Here is a 20,414-nt window from a genome sequence, read left to right as displayed (position 1 = left end):
AAAAATGGACAGTCACTGCTGTTGTCTCCATTTTTGACCGAAGTTCATTGAACCTATCGGTGCTACTTTTGTCTTCTCATCATATAAAAGTATGAAAAGAATAGTGTTTGAAATGAGTTGTCTCTGAATATCCAATATCTTTTTGCCAATGAGTTGAAACTGAGATCAATTTGATATTGAGGACATGTTTCAGACTATGTTGTCCAATTGAACTTTTGGTTTTGGTTGTACCTGATTTTATACTGCTATTACAACCTTTTTCTATTCTATTCAGGATCTTGTAAACCCATCTCCACTTTAAACAAGCGATCATAAAAGCCTAACAATGTCTGATTTTTTCCATGTCTGGATGAAGTTTGCAAAACACCATACTTTTCAACTGTCTTTCTGTCTCCAGTCTGTTTATCATTGATTATTCTAATGAAAATAACTACATATCTAATATCAGTTGAAAGCAGTTGTCTTTAGTGTTCTTTTTATAAATTCATTCCTTTCTTGTCCATGTAATCAAGAACATGTTGAAATTTGTGCATGTTTTTTCCAAATACCTTAAGGCCACAAATTTTATTATTATTAGTTGTATTTATAAATAATTGATAACATCAGATGATGGAAATTAATTAGATTGTAGATTTACATGACTGATAATATAATAAATGTTTTTGTAAATATATTTACAAAAAAAAAAAAATTGCAAGATTTTATCATTTACAAAATGTTATTTTTCTTCTTCAATATATTTAATTTGCAAATGTGTGTGTGTAATTTACTTTGTTCATTTTTTTCTACATCATCTTCAGTCTTATTTAGATGAATGTTTTCTTTCTTTTTTTAAGGAGGTAAACATTGATTATATGTTTACCTCCTTTAATATTTGTAATAATGATTCTAACAAAATTAAAACAAATATTTCTAAAAGGCTAAAAATGGTTGAAGCCAAAATTGAGTAACTAATATTAATGAATTGAAATATTTTTGGAGGTAACCATGTAATGTAAAAAGTATATAGTATAATCACAACTCCATATTGTCCAAAATGAATTTGAATACAAATGATAATATGATATTGATTCAACATGTATGCTAGCAAATGCATTAGATAATGTTAAACTATCATATATGTAAGATTTAAAGTAATTTTAAATAACTTAAATAAGAAACTGAAACAAGAAGTGGTTTATTCTCTACTGGACTGCTTTAATTAATAATAAAACATAAAATAAAATTGATAGCTTTCATTTTTGAAATTGAATCATTTAAATATTTATTGGTTTAGTCTCTTGTGTGTGGTTGTTTACTATTTAGTGATGAATGCTAAAATAGATCGTAGAACAGTCAAACAAAGAATATTTAGTAAATCAAAGAACATTTGAATGTTTATTGGGCTGAACTTTAAAAAATTGTAGATCTATAAATCCCCACTGTCTTCCATTTGTCTGTTCTTAATCTCAAGAACAGAGTTAGTTAGATGAAAGTCAAGACCAGATATGGAAACTTTAGGGGCAGAAGGTCCCAACTAACTATATGTGAACTTCCAATGCAAACCAGAAGTCATGTTATTTCAATTCAAAAATTTTCCTCTGAAAGGTGTTAGATAGATGACTGGCATGATCCTATTGTTAAAGGAAAAGTGATATACAGGGGCAAGTCACTGCTAATTTGAGGTGGAGAGAATATTTGAAATTTCAATATCAATTTATTTCATGCAACAAAATTTTTCTTACACAGGTTGACCCAGACCACCCATACTTCCTTTCATTTTAAAAGGGTTGTAAGTTTCATCAAAAATAATAAAATTTAGAAAGTAAGTCAGATATGGTCTATAAAATGATGATATTTCCAACTTTAAGAACTTGCCATAAGTGGGATATCCAGGCTGAAAGTCAAATTTTTTAAATGGAACATGTTTTTCAAGTTTAATCCAAATTGAAACTAAAAAATACAATAAAATTTTGTTCAAATATTTTTTATGAAAAGCCTCCATTATACATAAAATGATCTTGAAAGAAAAAAATATCTAACATTACAAAATATTTTTATTAATGTACTGTTGATGCAGGCAAACATAATAAAAATGTTGGCATAATAATTCTATATAATTGATGCTGAACTAATAAAAGTTGTTACTACTGTTACATAGTACAGTAGAGCATCGATTATCCGACTCAATTGGGGACTCAGGTTGGTCGGATAACTGAAAAAAATCGGATAACCGAAAAGAATGAAAAAAATACATTATTAGTATAGTATATTAGTATATCGTTAACCTATTTCGCGTTAAATTTTCATCGATGTTAATCCTAACAAAATTTTTTAAAAATAATTGTCGCTATTGTATCGTTAAAAATTATTTTTAAATTATTTTATTGCTCACGAAACAAACAACCATTCGTAATTAGAAAATTAAGCCTCATTTAAATACTGGCCTCCCTTCAATAGTCGAGTCGTTGATGCCAGCTAAAACACGCAAAAATTTAACAAAAATAATATTAAAGTATCCAAGACATAGCCAAATATTGTAACGCCACATCACTAGTGGACATTTGAAATTTGCCGACTAGAACGGTCGGTTAACCGATGTGACGGTTAATCGGGGGTCGGATAATCGATGCTCTACTGTATTTTTTGTTTGTTTATTCCAGAAGAGTTTAAACAATCAAAATGTTCAAACTGAACACTGTTCTCACCAATAATGAATTTGTTGCTAGAAAAATTTTGTAGGACATGGCTACATAGATCGCTATGACATCTTTGAAAGCTATGTAACTGAAAATGTAAACACAAATGTAATGTTCCCATTTGCTGTTACTGGTGATAGTATTTCAGTAAACTTTGTAGCAGACTAATTTTAAGTCTCTTATTATATAGTTTTTATTTTTAAGTGAAATTTGGCAAAGGACATTAAAATTCTCTTTGCAGATTGTGCCACACTTTAATATGATATGGTTCGTTCAAACTTATAACTATCACAGTTAAATGCTGAAAAGTGTTTATTTGAATTAATTTAGGACATCTGAATAATTCTGAAAATCATTTTTTTCCCCATGAAAACTATTACTAAGAATTTTAAATTTATTTTTAGTTCAATATAATTTATAATCATATAATGTTTTATTATATAATAACAAAAAATGTATATATACTTCATTTAAATAATTTCAAATAGCATATATACATAATGTAAGTCACTTGAAGTACAATTAAAAACTGAATTTTCTGAATATCAGTAAATGTATATCAGCTCTACTTGAAAAAAATGTAAACCAAATTATTTTATAATTATAACAAAAAGTATACTTTGTCATGCTGATTCACTTTTATAAGTTTTTCATTGAAAACTGATGAACTACTACTACTAGAATATCAAGATGAATGATTTAACAGATCTGAAATGCTTTCACATGAATTCATTACAAGTTATGTAAATATTTTAAAAATAGATAAACCATTATAATTTTAATAGTAAACATAAATATAAATAGAAAAATACAAATAATTGATTTTCGAAGAAATAAAAAACTGTAATCTGCATTATGCATTTTGAGAATTTCTATCCTTATCATCAGAACTTAAAATACAAAATAAACATAAATGCAATTCAATAAAGACAAAGATTGTACAGTAAGTGCTGCTCAATACAATCACACTTCATCGATCCACTATATCTCAAAACATGTACATTAAATAATGTTACACTTAACATTTCACTTAATATAATCAGAAATTCACTGTTATTAGTTATATAACAAGTTTGAATTTCATTAGACAGTTAATAGCAGCCAACTGACTCAACAGATAATTTATAATTCCTGTAAATCTCATAAAAGCAATAGCACAATGGTCAGATTCATTTTAAATTAAATCATCCAGTCATCTAAGATGTTTGTTTTAATTTTTTGCATTCAGTATTCTATACACTACTATAGCTTAAATGTGATTTCTGTCATTTCTTACCTCATTTGCAGGTTAGCTGTTTACTATTGTTGAAGACTGTGCTATTCATTACTGTTTAATTAAAGTATATTATGTATTGTACTATAACTTTTAGCATAATGGAAAAAGTAAGTAAGAAACACAAAGATTTGTTCCTCAAAGATAAAATTGAAATTTTAGAATGCCATGATAAGGTACAAAAATGAGTCAAGTCAATGGTGCTGCATAGTTAAAAATTTCACAGCCAGTTCTGTACAAGACTGAAATCTCAAAGATTCACAAAAGAAAATCACATCAGATAAAATAGTAAAGTTGAATTATCTTTGAAACTTTATTTAACAATGTTTGTAAAAACAAGTGTATCTGTTAATGGGCCACAAATTAGTCACAAAACAGAAAAATATAGAAAAATACTAAAAATATGGAAAAAAAGATTTTATTGCAACTGATGGGTGCTTCAACCAGTAGCAAAAGTGAGATCATTACACAATTATCTTACTTTTATTACTGGTGCACATGAATTCTTAAACAGGAGAAAAGTTCTGATTCTGTATCAAGGACAGAATGATCAAAAATTATTGCTAAATATTCATTCACTAAGGAATTTCTATAATGCAGACAAAACAGCACTTAATTTTCATGGCATGCCTGATCATACATGTTTAAACACAAAAGTACTGAAGATTTGAATCATTGAACAACATATTACAGTTTATGCTATACAGTAATACCCCGAACTTACGCGATAGGTGGAACCGAGCGGTAACCGCGTAAGTCGGGGTATAATTTCGCATATAAATACATACAAATAGTTTTTAATTGGGGCCGGAGACTAAAGAAAACAATAATTTAGAAAAAAATGTTTAATAAAATCTTAGATAATACATATGTATAACAAATTAGGCCTATATTATTTTACAATTTTTCACATTTACTTGATTATTACGCCATAATTTTAACATTGTTTCCATCTCAGCGATAATACTGTGACGTTTACGAATGATGCTTGAATTTAAAGATTGAGCATTTTTCACAGCTTCGAGAATTTTTTCTTTGCCTTTTATAATTGTTCTGACCGACAATTCCGGTAGATCAAACTTCTTTGCCAATTCACAAATTTTCATTTTTGTATCGAAGTCTTTAATAATGGGTACGTTTGTAAAGTCAAACGAGTTAAACGCATTAGTAACGAATCGTTTGAAAAGTCTAACGAAATAGGAATAACGATGACTTCATTCTCGCTTAACTCGTTCGATTTTACGAACATACCCAATGTTAACTTTACATTCCAAAGATAAAGTTATTCTTTTCTTGTTTGATGCAGAAGAATCAGTTCTACTTCGTTTGGATGACATAGTAGAGTTTCTCGAGTCTCCGTAGATATAACAAACACAGAAATAAATAACACAAAATAAATTGTAGCTATGTGTGGATTCCGTGCGACACATCCGAACATGTAAGCTGGACAATAGTGTGGGGGGAGTGAGTAATCAAGGGTTGCGTGGCGCTCAAACAAAAGACAAATCGACGAGAGTTGAAAATCGCGTAACTCCGGGTTCGCATAAGTCGGGGTATTACTGTACTAATATGCAAGACCATAAACATAATTCTGAATGAATTACTTTACAAATAATAATTATTAAGTATTAAACATTTTTAATTGTTTTAACATGTTTTTAAATTTTTGTTTCAATAAAACTAGAATTTTCACTAATTGTGGTCTTATTACTTTATTGCATAATTTAATCACTCAGTTATTGTGATTACAATAAGCAGCACCTACTATATTAGTGAAATAGTTAAATAGTTTTGATTGAAATTTGAAGCTAGATTATAATTTGAGTGATTAAATGAGTGATTAAAAACAATATCGGTTTTCATATATCTTTTTAATATATGAAAACTAATGTAGATATATCAAAGTATAAGTGAATTAACAATTGTAAAACTAAAAGTACACTCTTAATAAAGGAAGTTCATGTTGTTAGAAGAGAATTACAAATCAGCAATATATAAAGCCATAGTAAAGAATTATATTGATTTACTAACAACAGTTTATCAGAGAGTTTAAATTATGTAACTTTCAGCATTTTTGTCTTAAAATATAAAAAAATATTTCTAGAGCTTATAATCATTTATTTAATTAACAATTCCAAAATACAAGAATCCCATTTCCAGATCACTTCAAATAAAATCAATTATGTAACTGATTTTATTTTGAAGTGATCTGGAAATGAAATGATTGTATCCTAAAAATATTAATCAAATAAATGCTTTTACGCTCATAGAAACTATATTTAATGAGAAAATGCCAAAAGAAAGTCAATGTCAAAGTCAAGTATAGCTAGCATAGTTGCTATATTATACATTGTGCATATACACACTATATTGAATATGGCTTATACTTTAGAACCATTCTGATGATAATGATATCAAGTTTACCGAAGCTCAGTCAAGTTAGAACTAAGATGAGAAAAGGAACTAAACTTAGCAAATAAAAACATTATTCAATTTGAGAAAATATGGAAATATCATCATAATTTGATATGGATAAAGATGGGTAATTCTCATTACAGCAAAAATATGATAAAGTATGAAGAAATTGTAATTTATCTGTTCCATGAAGGCTTAAATAAAAAACTATCACCATATTGTGTAACACTTAAAACTTTTTAAAGTTTAACTAGGTATGGACAAGTGTTTAGAAATAGAATAATGTGTATAAATTTTAAACATCTGTACTTATATATGGAAAGCAAGAATGTTAATATTAGTTTATATACAAGAAAAATTGCTTGTTAATTAAATTCATAAATAATAGGATACTATAACTGAAATAACTGACAGTAAACAATTTCAATTGCAGCCCAGCATTGTATGAAATATCTAAAAATTGTATAATTGATAACAAAGCTGGGTGATATTTCAATTCCTATTTCAAATACTTTGGAAGTTGTTATTTTATTTGAAATACTTTTTCTAGGATGTTCAAAATATTTGTATTTTTCAACATAAACATTTGATATAATATGCTGCAGTGAAATTTGATCAGTGTGTATGACATATGGTGTTATCAACAATAATCTCTGGTCATAGGAATACTAGCTTGGATACTGAAAGCTAGTATAGCTAGCATAGTTGCTATACTATACATTGTGCATATACACACTACATTGAATATGGCTTATACTTTAGAACCATTCTGATAATGATGGATTAAAAAAACATGACAAATTTGATAAAATATGATCATACAAATTTAAATATTGAATGAATGAAATAAATTGAATGATTTTAAGTATTGTAATTACAAAATAATTATGCATAAAAATTTTATAAAAAGTCTTTAGAAAATGAAATTTTTGAATTGTTCTAATTGTAACTAACAAGATGTCACTAACATACTGTTGGGCTTTCGTGGTCCCTTGGATCACTACTAGAGGTGGCTGTCATATGTAATGGCACTCCAGTCCATCACACCAGCTGTGGGAGTGGTGTGCTGCTCCAAAACAGATAGGATTGAGGCATTTACCATAGGCCATTGTCAGTGACCAAACTGAATGGATTTGTTGCTGTAGATGACCCAGCTCCATTCTATTGCATTCCAGTCCTGTTTGGAGTGACACCACTCCAGAGGCAACAGTAGGTGACTGTCAATGGCAGTACACATAATGGCTGCCATGACACCAAATGTTCCTCACCCAGGTGACACCTGTATCAGGATGAAGGACAATGATACAGTTGGTTGTGTGTATGTTTTTCAGGGGACCAGCATTACTCTTGACTAGTGGTCTGCTGAGGAGGTCCTGAACCTGGTCACCATGTGTGTGGGCTCTCTCGTCTGCTGGTCCCAACACCTTCTCAGTGTTGTTAGAATGGCCTAGGTGGCGGGCTATTTGGTGAGATGACCATCTGGTTCCTCTCAACCTGATGATCCTTTGCCTCTCAAACTTGGTTAGTTGTTCATATGATCTTTGATCGTGATGTAAAGGCATCTCTAGTGATACAGTATCCCTCTGCAACAGGTAAACTACAGGCAGGATGCCTTTGCACACTTTTTTATAGACCACGGGGGACACACTTTAATGCCCTTTGCTGGCATTATGCAGTGAGCCATCGCTTTATAACTCTAATTATTTCCATATCTGCTTGATCTGCATGTGAAGTTTCACAGCAATATAACAATTTCTTGAATATAACAATTCCTTGGTGTGCTAATTTTTATGGCAATGAGTCTACTTGAAGTATTTTTATGTTTAAAATAATTAGCCAGGATGAATTATATTTACAAAAATTTCTTAAAAAATTCTCGAGTAGACAATATATACAAAGATGTGTCTTTTTTCAATCAGTTGAAAGGACTGATAAAAAAAAAAACACATCTTTGTATGTATTGTCTACTCAAGAATTTTTAAAGATATTTTTATGTATTCCAAATAATAATAATGTATTTTCAAGTGCATATAAAGTTTTTCAAATATTTCTACATTAAAATAATTTATTGAATTTTCATGTACAATCATATTTTCAAACTTAATTAATACTTAGTATTTTCAAATATTATAACTTTCATCAGCTATTTAATATTTAGGAAAAATTATTTTGAATATAAATACTGGTCTTTGATATTTTTATTCAAGCTGCTCTTTTTTGTATTTTGTCCAGCTCTGATTGAGAGCTTATTATATATTTAAGACTATGGATATTTTAATTTCTTACCTAAAGCATTTTAAAAATGATTTATAGAGTGTTATTATAAGTGGCATGTGATTAATAGTTTGAAATTTTGGTTTCTTCAATGTAGAATTTTAAAACAAGGAAACGTTGTTAATAAACTATATACTAAACTTTAGCAGGGCCAAAATAATGCTTTATTTGTACCTCTAAATTTTATAATTATTTATAATAAATATAAAGCATGAGTACATATATTGAGTGGCATAATATGATGTTGAGCAGCAGCAGTTCTTTGCCCTGTTTTACCTTTATAATGTGTTTTAACACTTAGTGCAGTCTTTAGTATAACATTCACAAAAGAAAAATAAATTTGGAATTCATCCACACATTTTTTGGTATCTTGTAAACAGTAGCAGACAGAATTTTTGAAATACTAAGGTTTTTAAGACTTTCTGATCACCAGCAATGTAATGCATGAGTACCCCTGGGGTTTGCACAAACCAATTCAGTAATTTACTCTTTGCTAACTTTAAAACCAGGATCTGTAGATTCCTATTGTGAAGTCTGTGACTTTTGAGAAGTACGTTCCAGTTTATCCCCATTATATCTGCTTTGTTGATAGCATCTTCAGAATATCTATTGCTTTCCATGAATTTCGTTAATGTTTTTTTGAATTCATTGGTATCTGTGATGTCTTAGAACAACAACTCTCATTTAATTTGAAGTTCTCCTACACCATGGTGTGAGTGGAAGTTTCTGAGTTAACCATTGTTGGTTTTGAAATAAGGGTCATAAGTGATTGTGTAGCACTTTTCCACATAACAAAAGACTCAATATTGGTTCTCCACTGCTCTTTCTTTGAAGGAACAACAGATGAAATTAGTAATACCTTCTATGACCTGAATTATTTCTTCTGCTGTAATGATCTTACCATCATCATCATTCCAGTGAAAGGTCTTTGAGATGATGGTATTGCTGTTTCTCTGGCCAGCATTGTCTGTTTTTTTTTATATTCTTCAATTTCTGTATGTTGGATGCCTCTAATTTCTTCTAGAAACTTCTAAGGTCTTTGTTTAACTACCCTTTGTTAATGGATGAGTGACCCATTTGTTTTGCACCCTTATTTATGGGTGTGATGACATAAAAATGCCCATCTACCATTCCCTTATCCTGAGGCACTGTCAGGAACTTTATGTATGGAAATAAAAATTAAAAATGGCCCGGATAAGATAAATAGAAGTTTGGATAATTTGGATGAGCAGCATTCAGTAATTGGAGTTCTATTGTATAGATGAAATGTCAAACGATATATATATATTCTTTTGTAATGTTATATAGAAGTTTGGATAATTTGGATGAGCAGCATTCAGTAATTGGAGTTCTATTGTATAGATGAAATGTCAAAATATATATATATATTCTTTTGTAAGAATTATATTTAGTTCATTGTTTATAAAGTTTTGCCAATAGATAGCGCTACGTGTAAAACCAGCAATTCGAATGTAGACAGAAATTAATTGATTTATAAAAATTGAATATTTTGGGGTGGGATGTACGACATTATCTAAGTTAAAGTATGTGAACTTAGCTGTCGAGTTTCGTAGCAATTGATCGAACTGCCTAGGCGTGTGTAGCGAACAAACATCCAAACAAACATTCTCATTTATGTATATAAATAACATACTATGATGATAAGTTCTTTTTAATAATGCTATATTATTAAAAAAGTTTTTTACCCCAAATGAAACCTTATTTTACAAGTACCAACATTATATACCAAATATGAGAACATACATCACACACCCAAGGCATTTGTAAGGGAATCCAAACAGTTAACAACATACATAAAACATTCTGCAACGTTTTATGTATGTAACTCTTGTGTTTAAACTATATATATATATAACATCGATGCCGAGTAAATATCAAGAGAAGGAAGGAAAAACAAACAACAATAATTAAANAAATAATTTCAAACAATCTAATGAATATATATATTATGTAAATATTTATTAAAATTATTTACTATAAAAAAATTTTTGAAATTACTCAAGATTTTAAATATTCTTTTAAAATAAATTAGGCATGCAGCATCTGCTATGTATCCAATGACATCAGCAGGATTCCGAGGACCCTATCCTCCAGGTCTTCCCACCACCACAGCCAGTCTAACGAGGTTTTCTCCACCAACACTCCTTCCTCATCATCCAGGTATTGCAGCTCATACTGGAATACCTCATCCAGCACTTATCACTCCAAAACAAGAAATTCATCCTCAGGATATAAGGTTTATTTTTTGTCTTTTTCCTAATTTCTCATTTAAGGTTTTGTTTATTAAAATTAATTATATCTTTTTTTAAAATTGATTAGGAATTTGCCAAATTTCCAGTTAGACCAAAAAGTGCCGTCGAGTAGAGCTGACACAAATAATGCTACTAATGGTGGTCCAAGTACTCATCACAATCATACACGAGCAGAGAAAAAAGCACCTCACATTAAAAAACCCCTCAATGCCTTCATGTTATACATGAAGGAAATGCGTGCCAAAGTTGTTGCAGAATGCACTCTGAAAGAAAGTGCAGCTATTAATCAAATATTAGGCAGAAGGGTTAGTACAAAATAAAATTTTTCTCTGTTTCAAACTTTTTAAATGAAAATATATTTTAAAATTTCAAATAATTATTAAATAATATTTAGTAATTCACCTACACTTCAAATTATAGACTTATTGTCTATAATTAATAATTGAGAAGTAATTTGGAGTTATTAATTACCAAATGTAATACATTAGACAGAAATATTAATGTCAGTTGAAACTGTAAATTATTATTTATTCATCATCATTAGTATAAATGGGTAGAATTGCAAATGAATTAGCTTAATGGAAATATTTTAATTCTGTAAAAATTATATTTTATTTATTTTTAATGCAGTGGCATAGTTTATCACGGGAAGAACAAGCTAAATATTATGACATGGCAAGAAAGGAAAGACAGTTACATATGCAGCTATATCCTGGATGGAGTGCCAGAGATAATTACGCACAACACACAAAGAAAAAGAAAAGAAAAAAAGATAAACTTCATGATGGAGGTCAGTAACTTTTATTCATTTAAATTGTTTTAATGTTTTTGTGCATTTTGATGTAACAAAATATGAGAAAACCATAAATAATAAAATAATCTAGATGTTCAAATAATTTATTATTATATGAAATATTTTAATTATTCTAGCATTATTTTTTAAAATAATAATTAAAAATTAGAATACAAAAAAAATTATATAGTTTATTCAGTATTGAAATTTTCTTAACATTTCATTGAAATTTTCTTAACATTCATTGTGTGTATCAGTTTAAAAATAATCAAAAACTATCATTGAAACTTTTAGTTTTTTAATGATGTTGATATAGTGAACAATCTGAAATCTAATTACATTATTCTAAAATTAGTAAATCAAATAATAAAACAAAACCTGTGAACTATCTATTGAACTAGTGAAAATATAAATAATCTCATGAAAAACTAATAAATAATTTGATTAACCTTTGTTAAATAAATTATATATACAAAGTAAAAATAATTTATACTAAGGGTATAAAAAAAGCATTTAAAAATGTAAATATTTATCTTTTAAATATCTTTTCATCCATAAATTCTGAGCATTGATGTATTGAAGGTTATCACAATTTAAATCTCTAGAAATGAATAAAGATGACTTGCAAAGTATATTTAAATAACCTTTTCATTTCCAACCTCAAAAGAATTTGAGGAATGTTTAAAATATTTACAAAGAACTTGAAGTAAATTGTTTTAGGTTTGTATGATACATTTTTATATCTGACAGTTTTGTTTTAAAAATGTTTAAATATGATTGTTTATAACAGATTTTAACTACTATTTTGACACCTGTAAAAACAATGTAATCTTTTCATTAAAAAAAAACAAACATTTTATGAATAATTCTTCAAATAAGAAAATAATTCTTGAAAATAAAAAAAATAAACTGAATTATTGTTATTATTTATATATTATAAAGCATTATGATTCTTAAAATAAAGAATAGTGGTTCTTGCAACTTTATAATTTACTAAGTTACATTTTAAAATGTTACATTTGAAAAAATATATATTTATTGTATTTATAGAAAATGTCAAATATTTTTCATATTTTAGGGCAACTCAAACATAATTTTTTTCTAGTAATTTTCAATTTTAACATAACTGTTATAAATATTAATGAAAAAAAGGTGATTTTTCCTTGTTTTATAGGTGTTTAATTCTAAGTATTAAATATTCTATTTTTAAAAATTATTTAAAAATTTGAAATAGTGATTAAATTTGGAGAAACTTTGTTTAAAGATCAATATTTAGATGCTTCATCCAAGTATTAATAACTATATTCAAATTTATCAGTATATACTAATCCATTAATTTCCTTCTCAAATAAAAAATAACCATAACTTTATTACAAAAAATGTCAAAATAATTTTTTGAGCAAGAAAGAAACTTTTTGATATTTTAAGCTTTAAAAATACAGACAGATTATTAAAAAAAAAATCTAATTTTTTTCAATGAATCTTTAAAAAAAATTTTGAGTTTGGAAATATAATGTTTATTGTGCATATCCTTTAGTGGAGTTCATATCCTCTAGAAGTCATATACATTTTTTGTTTTAATAAATAACTGGTTCATCAATGTGTAAAGTTTTCATATCACAAATGTTTAATGGTTCTTATAAAATTTAAATAATTATTTACACTACTTGTAATAATAAAATGTGTTATAAAAAGTAGCTACTGTTTTAACAATGATTATCTGTCTCATTCATTTTATAAATTTGTATGATATAGTATAAATTTTAGCATTAAGAAAGATATATACATTTTCTGTAAAGAAATACATTCAAAGTCATTACTTATTATTAACTTATAAGGATTAGGTTGGCAATAATTACTTTTATATTAATTCTAACTTCAAACCACTAATACTATATTGGCTTGACTTTTTAGATTTAACTGGATTTTAACATAGTATTTTTCAGCCTCAGATCTGTAAAATAATGTCTGTTGTCTGCAGGGCCAGCATAGTTAAATGGTACTAGGGTGCCCTTGAAGTGATGCTGGCTGTGGTACCCCTAAATTTTTACATCTTAGGTGACTGCCCAGTGAGCGTTTAGCTCAGGCCAGTCCTGGTTGTCTGTGTGTGTGTGGTATTTTGTGTGAATGCATGCATGCATGCATGTGGATTGATTGGTGGAAAAGCCGCATCATCATTTATTATTTATTTGTGGCTTTCAAAAAGACAACTTTATTAACTTTATTTGGTCTCTGATCCAATATACTTTAGAATTGTTCATCATCTTTGAGACTTTGAGATATTGTAGACAAGTTATTAAATATATGGCATTCAACTACGATATACTTTATGCTTAGGGCTCAATTACATTAAACATGTTTATTAGCTACTTTGCTAGCATAAAAACTTCCAACAGAGTGAACAAGTTTATACACGCACACAGTGAGTACCAATTACACTAGGCTAGTAAATTCTCCTATTTACTTTGCTTTCAAGATTAGACTAAAAAGCAAAATAAAATAAATTCCTTTAATGTGATTAAAGTTAATACGAAATATTGTCAAGTTAATTTTAAGTCTAGACACAGAATTCTGTGTTTTTTCCAAATAGATTTTTTAAATTCTTTCATTATTTGTTTAAGGAACTTAAAATATATAAAGAATTATATTATAATTCTTTATATATTTTAAGTTCCTTAAACAAATAATAACAACAATTTTATAAGAAACAAGATGGAATAATAAGCATAATAATTTAGTCCTCTTGAAATCTCAAAATACAGGCAACAGCTAAAATTTCCACATACACTACTTTAACCAATAGAAGATGTATATCTTCTACAGGCTGATTTACTTGTTGCACATTATTATATGGCAAGTTTCCTAGTCAAAAAGTAAACTCAGCAGTGAGTAGTGACAAAAGTAGTCCAATCTTCAATTTTACTCGTTCAGGTAAATCATCAATTGAGTTAATGAACCACTAATTACATTGAATGAGTTTAATAGCAACAAGTAAATTTGTTAGTAAGTGGCTACTAAATTTGCCCAATGTAACTGAGTGTTTAGATCACAACCACAATGCTGGCATACTGACTGGTCCTCATCTTTCAAAAAGTACAATGAATCAACTGAGACTGTTTTTTTTTTTACATCTGCATTGTCAAAGAAATTATTGATGATAACTATCCACAGAGTTGAGTTGAGAGAATCTATAAATTATCATCTTGTTAATATTTAATTCAAATATATTTGATGGAATTTGAAAAAGCCAAAATCCTTTTTGACAGAATCAAAGCAAAAACTTAGTATCGGGAACATGAACTGGAAAAAAAATCTTTTCAAAATGCAGTGCGTCACTTTTTGTTACATTATTCAGTTAGGTGATCTGGAAAATAAAATTTGAATTTAACTGGATATCAAAACTTTACTTTCCAATGTTGATTTATTAGATATCAATTTATAGGAATACAAGATATTTTTTCTCTCTCTAATTACAATTTTATTATTTATCATTAAAACCTTTTAGAAGAATATGTATTTTTTTACAATTGAATAAAAATGTATAAATGGTAAAAAAATAAAAAATTATTTATTTATAATTATTAATAATTATAAATAAATCTAATTAAAGATAATGCTGTTAATTTAAAATGAAATTTTTAAATTTTTTAACAATATAAGCATATATGAGAATATTTACACTATTCTCATGTATGATTTGTTTGCTAGTTCAAGAAATTCTGTGTGTATCTTAACATTCTAGACTGCCATATTACAAATATTTACTGTGTTATGATTATGATTGTTTTCAGTAGGGAGGATCATTTATATCAAAATCATCATTCACATGTGAAGAGTAAGATTTGATTTAAATTACATTTGGGTAATTTTTTTGCTTGTTTTTATATTATAATATACTACACGATTTTAACTAAAGAATCATAAATATTTTTGTATTGTTATTTATGCATTAATTAAAGTATTTCATTAAAACATTTTAGACTATTCTTATATTTATAGAAATTTGAATCATATATTGATTATTTGTCTAGACCAGGGGTGGGCAAGCAAGAGTTCAGTGGGAGCCGAAATGTAAGTTTTGCAAAATGCATGGGAGCCGCAGTTCTGTACTGCGATTTTATTATATAATATAAATATAATATAAAACAAATATTGAATTTTTTAATAAACATATTTCCACAATTTTGTGAAAATAAAATTGTAAAAATAATAACAAAAAGCAGAAATTAACTTTCAGCAAAAGCCGCATTTGCCCATGTCTGGTCTAGACAATTGACCAAAAAGTTCACTTTAAGCTTATAATGACTACCGAATAAAATCAGTAAATACTGGATATTAATATTTTCATTTATCCAAGACTTCTATGATGAATAAAAATATTAGACAAAATATTCCAACAAATTTTAAACAACAATAAAACTATTAATAACATTTATATTATTATATTAGTTTCTGAATCGAATATTCTTCATTTTCTCTCTCTAAGAGAAAGTAAATTTGATTATTTTCTTTATGTAATGTTAAACTGTTGTCTTATTTCATATTATTATTTTATGCATTTAAATCATTTACAATGCAAATTTTAAGTGAAATAAATACAATTTATGCTAATAAGAAAATTTATCTGAATTACTGGAATCTACATTTTCAGATGAAAGGTTTAATTTCCCTGTTATTTTTGGATTTTTCATTGTTCACCATATCAATTTATAAAAAATTTTAAAACTTCAGAATTTACAATTTTTTCCATTATTTTATTTGAAATTAAATGGTTATAAATTTTCATATATTTCTGTTATCATCAGCAATATCTATTCAAATATCATTAATATAAAAATAACAAGAAAGTTATAGTTTGAAACAAGCCCATCAGAATTTTATATACAATTTTTGAAATTATTAATAACATTTTAATGTAAAATTATATTAATTATAATTAATTTAGTTTTTCCTTTTAGATTATCAAAAAAAAGTATTAATCCTTTCAATGTAATATTTTGTTTTAAAATTATGTATATAAGATAAATGAATATTGAAACATTGTTTGAATGTTTATCATTATAAAAGAAAAAAAAAAAAATGAAAGGATTGAAACTGCTATTCTGTTAAAATAATCCTTGGATGATTTAGAGCGATTCCTTTGAATGGATTAATTTTATCTTATTTTAAATGGTTATGATTGTATGTGTGTGATTGAGTATCTGCTATTTTTTTCATTTTATATTTTCTTCTATTGTCTGTTATTGGGTCTGCTAGCTTGGTGCTGGAGGCCATGATAGTTGGCTTGTTTTTTAACCTACCCAGCAAATATATATTTATATATATATATTGATATATTATATAATGAAAATAAAGAATAGACTATATTTAATTTTTTTTCTTTGAAATTAGATAGATTGACATTATTAATTTTTAATTCTTAATATACAAAATTTTTAATTGTAATACATTTTTCTGTATTTTTAATGTTGTTATATTTACATAAACATGCAGCAAGGGGTAGGTCAAATCACCTGTAAGTAAACCTTCAATCTCGGCCTCTAGCTAGTGTAGGCACTAATTCGTCTTTCTAGTGGCGATCTTTAAAGTTTTATTTTTTATTTTTTTTATTTGTTGTTATTTTTACTGCCTGTTTCTTTTTTTTTCTTTCTGAGTGATGTGCAAACTTATGATTTCTGCTTTAATATTTTGATTTGCATAGGTTTTTGTAATTAAATTTGCATTGTTACAAATTGTCAGAATTGTTTTTGTGCATCTTAGATACTAATTTTAATTTTGATTAATAAATACACTTTATATAAAGGATTGGATAGCAAAGAGATGTATTAACAGAATTTAACATGAATAAACAAAACATTTTTTGAAATGCATAAAGTACTCGGAAATTATTTACTGCATTAAGATATAGCTAATTTCAACATTTTGTAACACTAAAACTAAGAAAACTTTTTCTATTTACATTGATAAATATAATGTTGTAAACATTTAAAAAAATTAAATTTATTTATCTAAACAGATAAATAAGCAATTTTCTAAATTAAACAATTTAGAAAAAATTATATACAAATAATAACTTTTATAAACGTTTTGAGTATGACAATAATATTTTAAATAAAAATATATAATTAAAACAGTTATAAACAAAGTTCAAAACAGAAAAGTAAAAACAAAAAAATTAGATTACCTTATTTAAAGAGGTTCACTAATTACAAAATTGAAGTCATTTGGAATCTTTCTTCATTAAAGTCAGATTAAATGTATTCACACATTTATGCTTCTTTTCTTTAAGAAAAATGTTTGATATTAATCTGATATATAAAGTGTACATTAATTAGTATTTTTTACTGCATGGTATGCGGTATTTTGTTTTTAGCTATTAGTCATGCTTAATGTTAATTTTTTTCTAAATTTAAAAGTAGCATTACATTAATATATTAATTCTTTTAACAATATATTAAAAATAATTATATTAAAATTAGATTATTAAAAAAATTGTGTTTAATTATACTAATAATATGTCTTAATTTACTTATTACAATATGTATTATCAATAATACAAATAATCTTAAAATTTAATGAAAAATTTATGTTTCTTTTACATATATACTGTAAATTATCAAAAAAAAAAAATTTAATATATTTATGAAAATATGTTTTCAAATAAAATTCAAATTTTAATAACATTTACTTTTTATTTCAGTTTAAAATTTACACAAATATTCATCTTTACAATTTTTTTTCAAAATCTTAAATTTAATTAAAAGTTCATAATAAGTAAGTATTAATAAATGCTTTATTTATGCAGAAGGCAGCAATCCGAAGAAATGCCGAGCAAGATTTGGGTTAGATCAACAGAGCAGTTGGTGTAAACCTTGTAGGTATGTATAATTATTATATTTAGATTGAAAAATATTCTACATATTTTGTATTAAGTTCAAATATGTAACTGAATTCCCTGTTAGGAGGAAGAAAAAGTGTATACGATATGTAGATGGTTCTGACAATGCAATGGACAGTGAGGACAATATTGGAAGTGCCGGAAGTGTTGAAGCACCCACTCCGGATTCCAAGAGTGCCGGAGATAGTGACAATGAGCACCTCAATGTTTCTGAACTTAGTCTTTCCAGTCCTAAAGTTCCTAGTGATCTGGACAATAGGCCAAATAGCAGAATACATTCACTTCCACCAGAAAGTAGTCCTACTCATCCTCTACATCCTTTGAGCATACATCATCTAACTCAACCTCATTGCAATAGTACTGTAAACAGAGTTAAGTGTGATCCAGATATAGCAGTGGTGTCAATACCTCAGCTTCCAACCCCTCCTTCTACGGACTCATCAACTACTGCGGCACCTCCTATGCTCACTGTTACATAGCTCAAGGAAACAACCACCGGTCTCATCGTAACCAACTCCAATGATGTAGATAATTGTTGTGATAGAAAAGTTTTCCAGCCAAAATGTGTTTGGTGTGGAAATTCAATACTGAGAATATAGCCATCCTGATTATTTAGCAAATGCTGATCATAACACATCAAATTCGCTGCAATAAATTAATTTGATATATCAAAATTTTTAAGTCTGCTTTTGCTGAATTCTCATGTTTGCTATGTTCTAAGTTTATGTCATCAGGTATTGTCCAATAATGTATAGTGAGACATTTATAAAATAAGATTAATTTTTTGGACATTTTTTTTTGTTTGTTGTTCTGGCTTTGCGTGCATTTTGTTATTTGTCTTGGTTTTTCATATATTTTTTTTCCCTCTCATCATAGCAGTATTGTCAGCTCATTATGTAGAATATGTTTTTGTAACCAACTGTGGTGTCATACAATGTGATTGTTAATCAACAATGTAGTACTTGAAATGGCATCTGTATTCATATATGATCTCATCATGTTTTTGTAAAAATTAACGCCTCATATTGACATTATGTCACAAATAATGTATGTCTCTCTCCCAACATGCCATCATAGCCTTACTAATGTAGCCTTACCTTGTCTCCAAGATAACCTTTTTGTTATGTTACTGACTTTTTTAGAATTTAAAGCAAAAAAATGCATAAAATTATGAAATATTAACTAAAAATTATTTGATATTTTGTTAATATTTCTCATTAGAAATTTAAAAAAGAGAAAATTATTTAAAGAAAAAATAAACATGTATGGAGATATGCTTTAATTCTGCAATATAACAGTGGCAATTTAAAGTGATAATTCTGTAAAAAAGAAATGTAGAAAATCAGTATTGTTGCAGGATGTTTTTTTTATGAATGTGTTATGGAAAAAATTCAATTACTATTTTGTTGAGTCATATTTTGTTATAAAAGAAATCTTAGTCCAAATACCTTTTTCCTTTCCTTGTGTTAGGAGAATTGTTAGAAAATATTGTTTTGTGGTTTCATTATGATTAAAACCAAAATGCCAGAAATAATTATTGATTTTTGTTTGATAACTTTGTGAANAAAAAATTTTTTTTTATTTTTTAAATTTTATATTTATTTAATACTATTCTTACAAATTTATTGAAAATAAATGTAAAGGTACAGTACAAAATCAATTTAAAAAATTGAATTAAGAATTGTTAATATTGAATTGATTATACGTAATTAATTATAGTAAATTACAATTAATAGCGAATATGAAATTAAATTAAGAATCCTGCAATAGTAAAGAATTTCATCGTAGTTGATAGAGTTGAATTCACAAG

General features: G+C 27.1%; 1 protein-coding gene across 1 annotated transcript in view; it reads left to right on the top strand.

The window, feature by feature from the left end:
* The window catches only part of LOC111612922 (transcription factor 7-like 2), a 75,566-nt gene extending 55,421 nt beyond the window's left edge, over positions 1-20,145 (top strand). The window contains exons 6-10 of the mRNA XM_023354212.1: positions 10,694-10,897; positions 10,981-11,218; positions 11,544-11,703; positions 18,512-18,584; positions 18,669-20,145. Coding sequence (XP_023209980.1) covers positions 10,694-10,897; positions 10,981-11,218; positions 11,544-11,703; positions 18,512-18,584; positions 18,669-19,083 — 1,090 coding nt within the window. The 3' untranslated portion in view covers positions 19,084-20,145. The remainder of the gene's footprint in view (positions 1-10,693; positions 10,898-10,980; positions 11,219-11,543; positions 11,704-18,511; positions 18,585-18,668) is intronic.
* The last annotated feature ends 269 nt before the right edge of the window (positions 20,146-20,414 follow it).

Source organism: Centruroides sculpturatus, unplaced genomic scaffold, assembly GCF_000671375.1.
Source record: "Centruroides sculpturatus isolate CEXI.00-Female unplaced genomic scaffold, Cexi_2.0 scaffold1886, whole genome shotgun sequence".
Lineage (NCBI taxonomy): Eukaryota > Metazoa > Arthropoda > Arachnida > Scorpiones > Buthidae > Centruroides > Centruroides sculpturatus.
The sequence above is the reverse complement of the archived record's forward strand: the minus strand, read 5'-3'. Positions and strand labels throughout refer to the sequence as shown.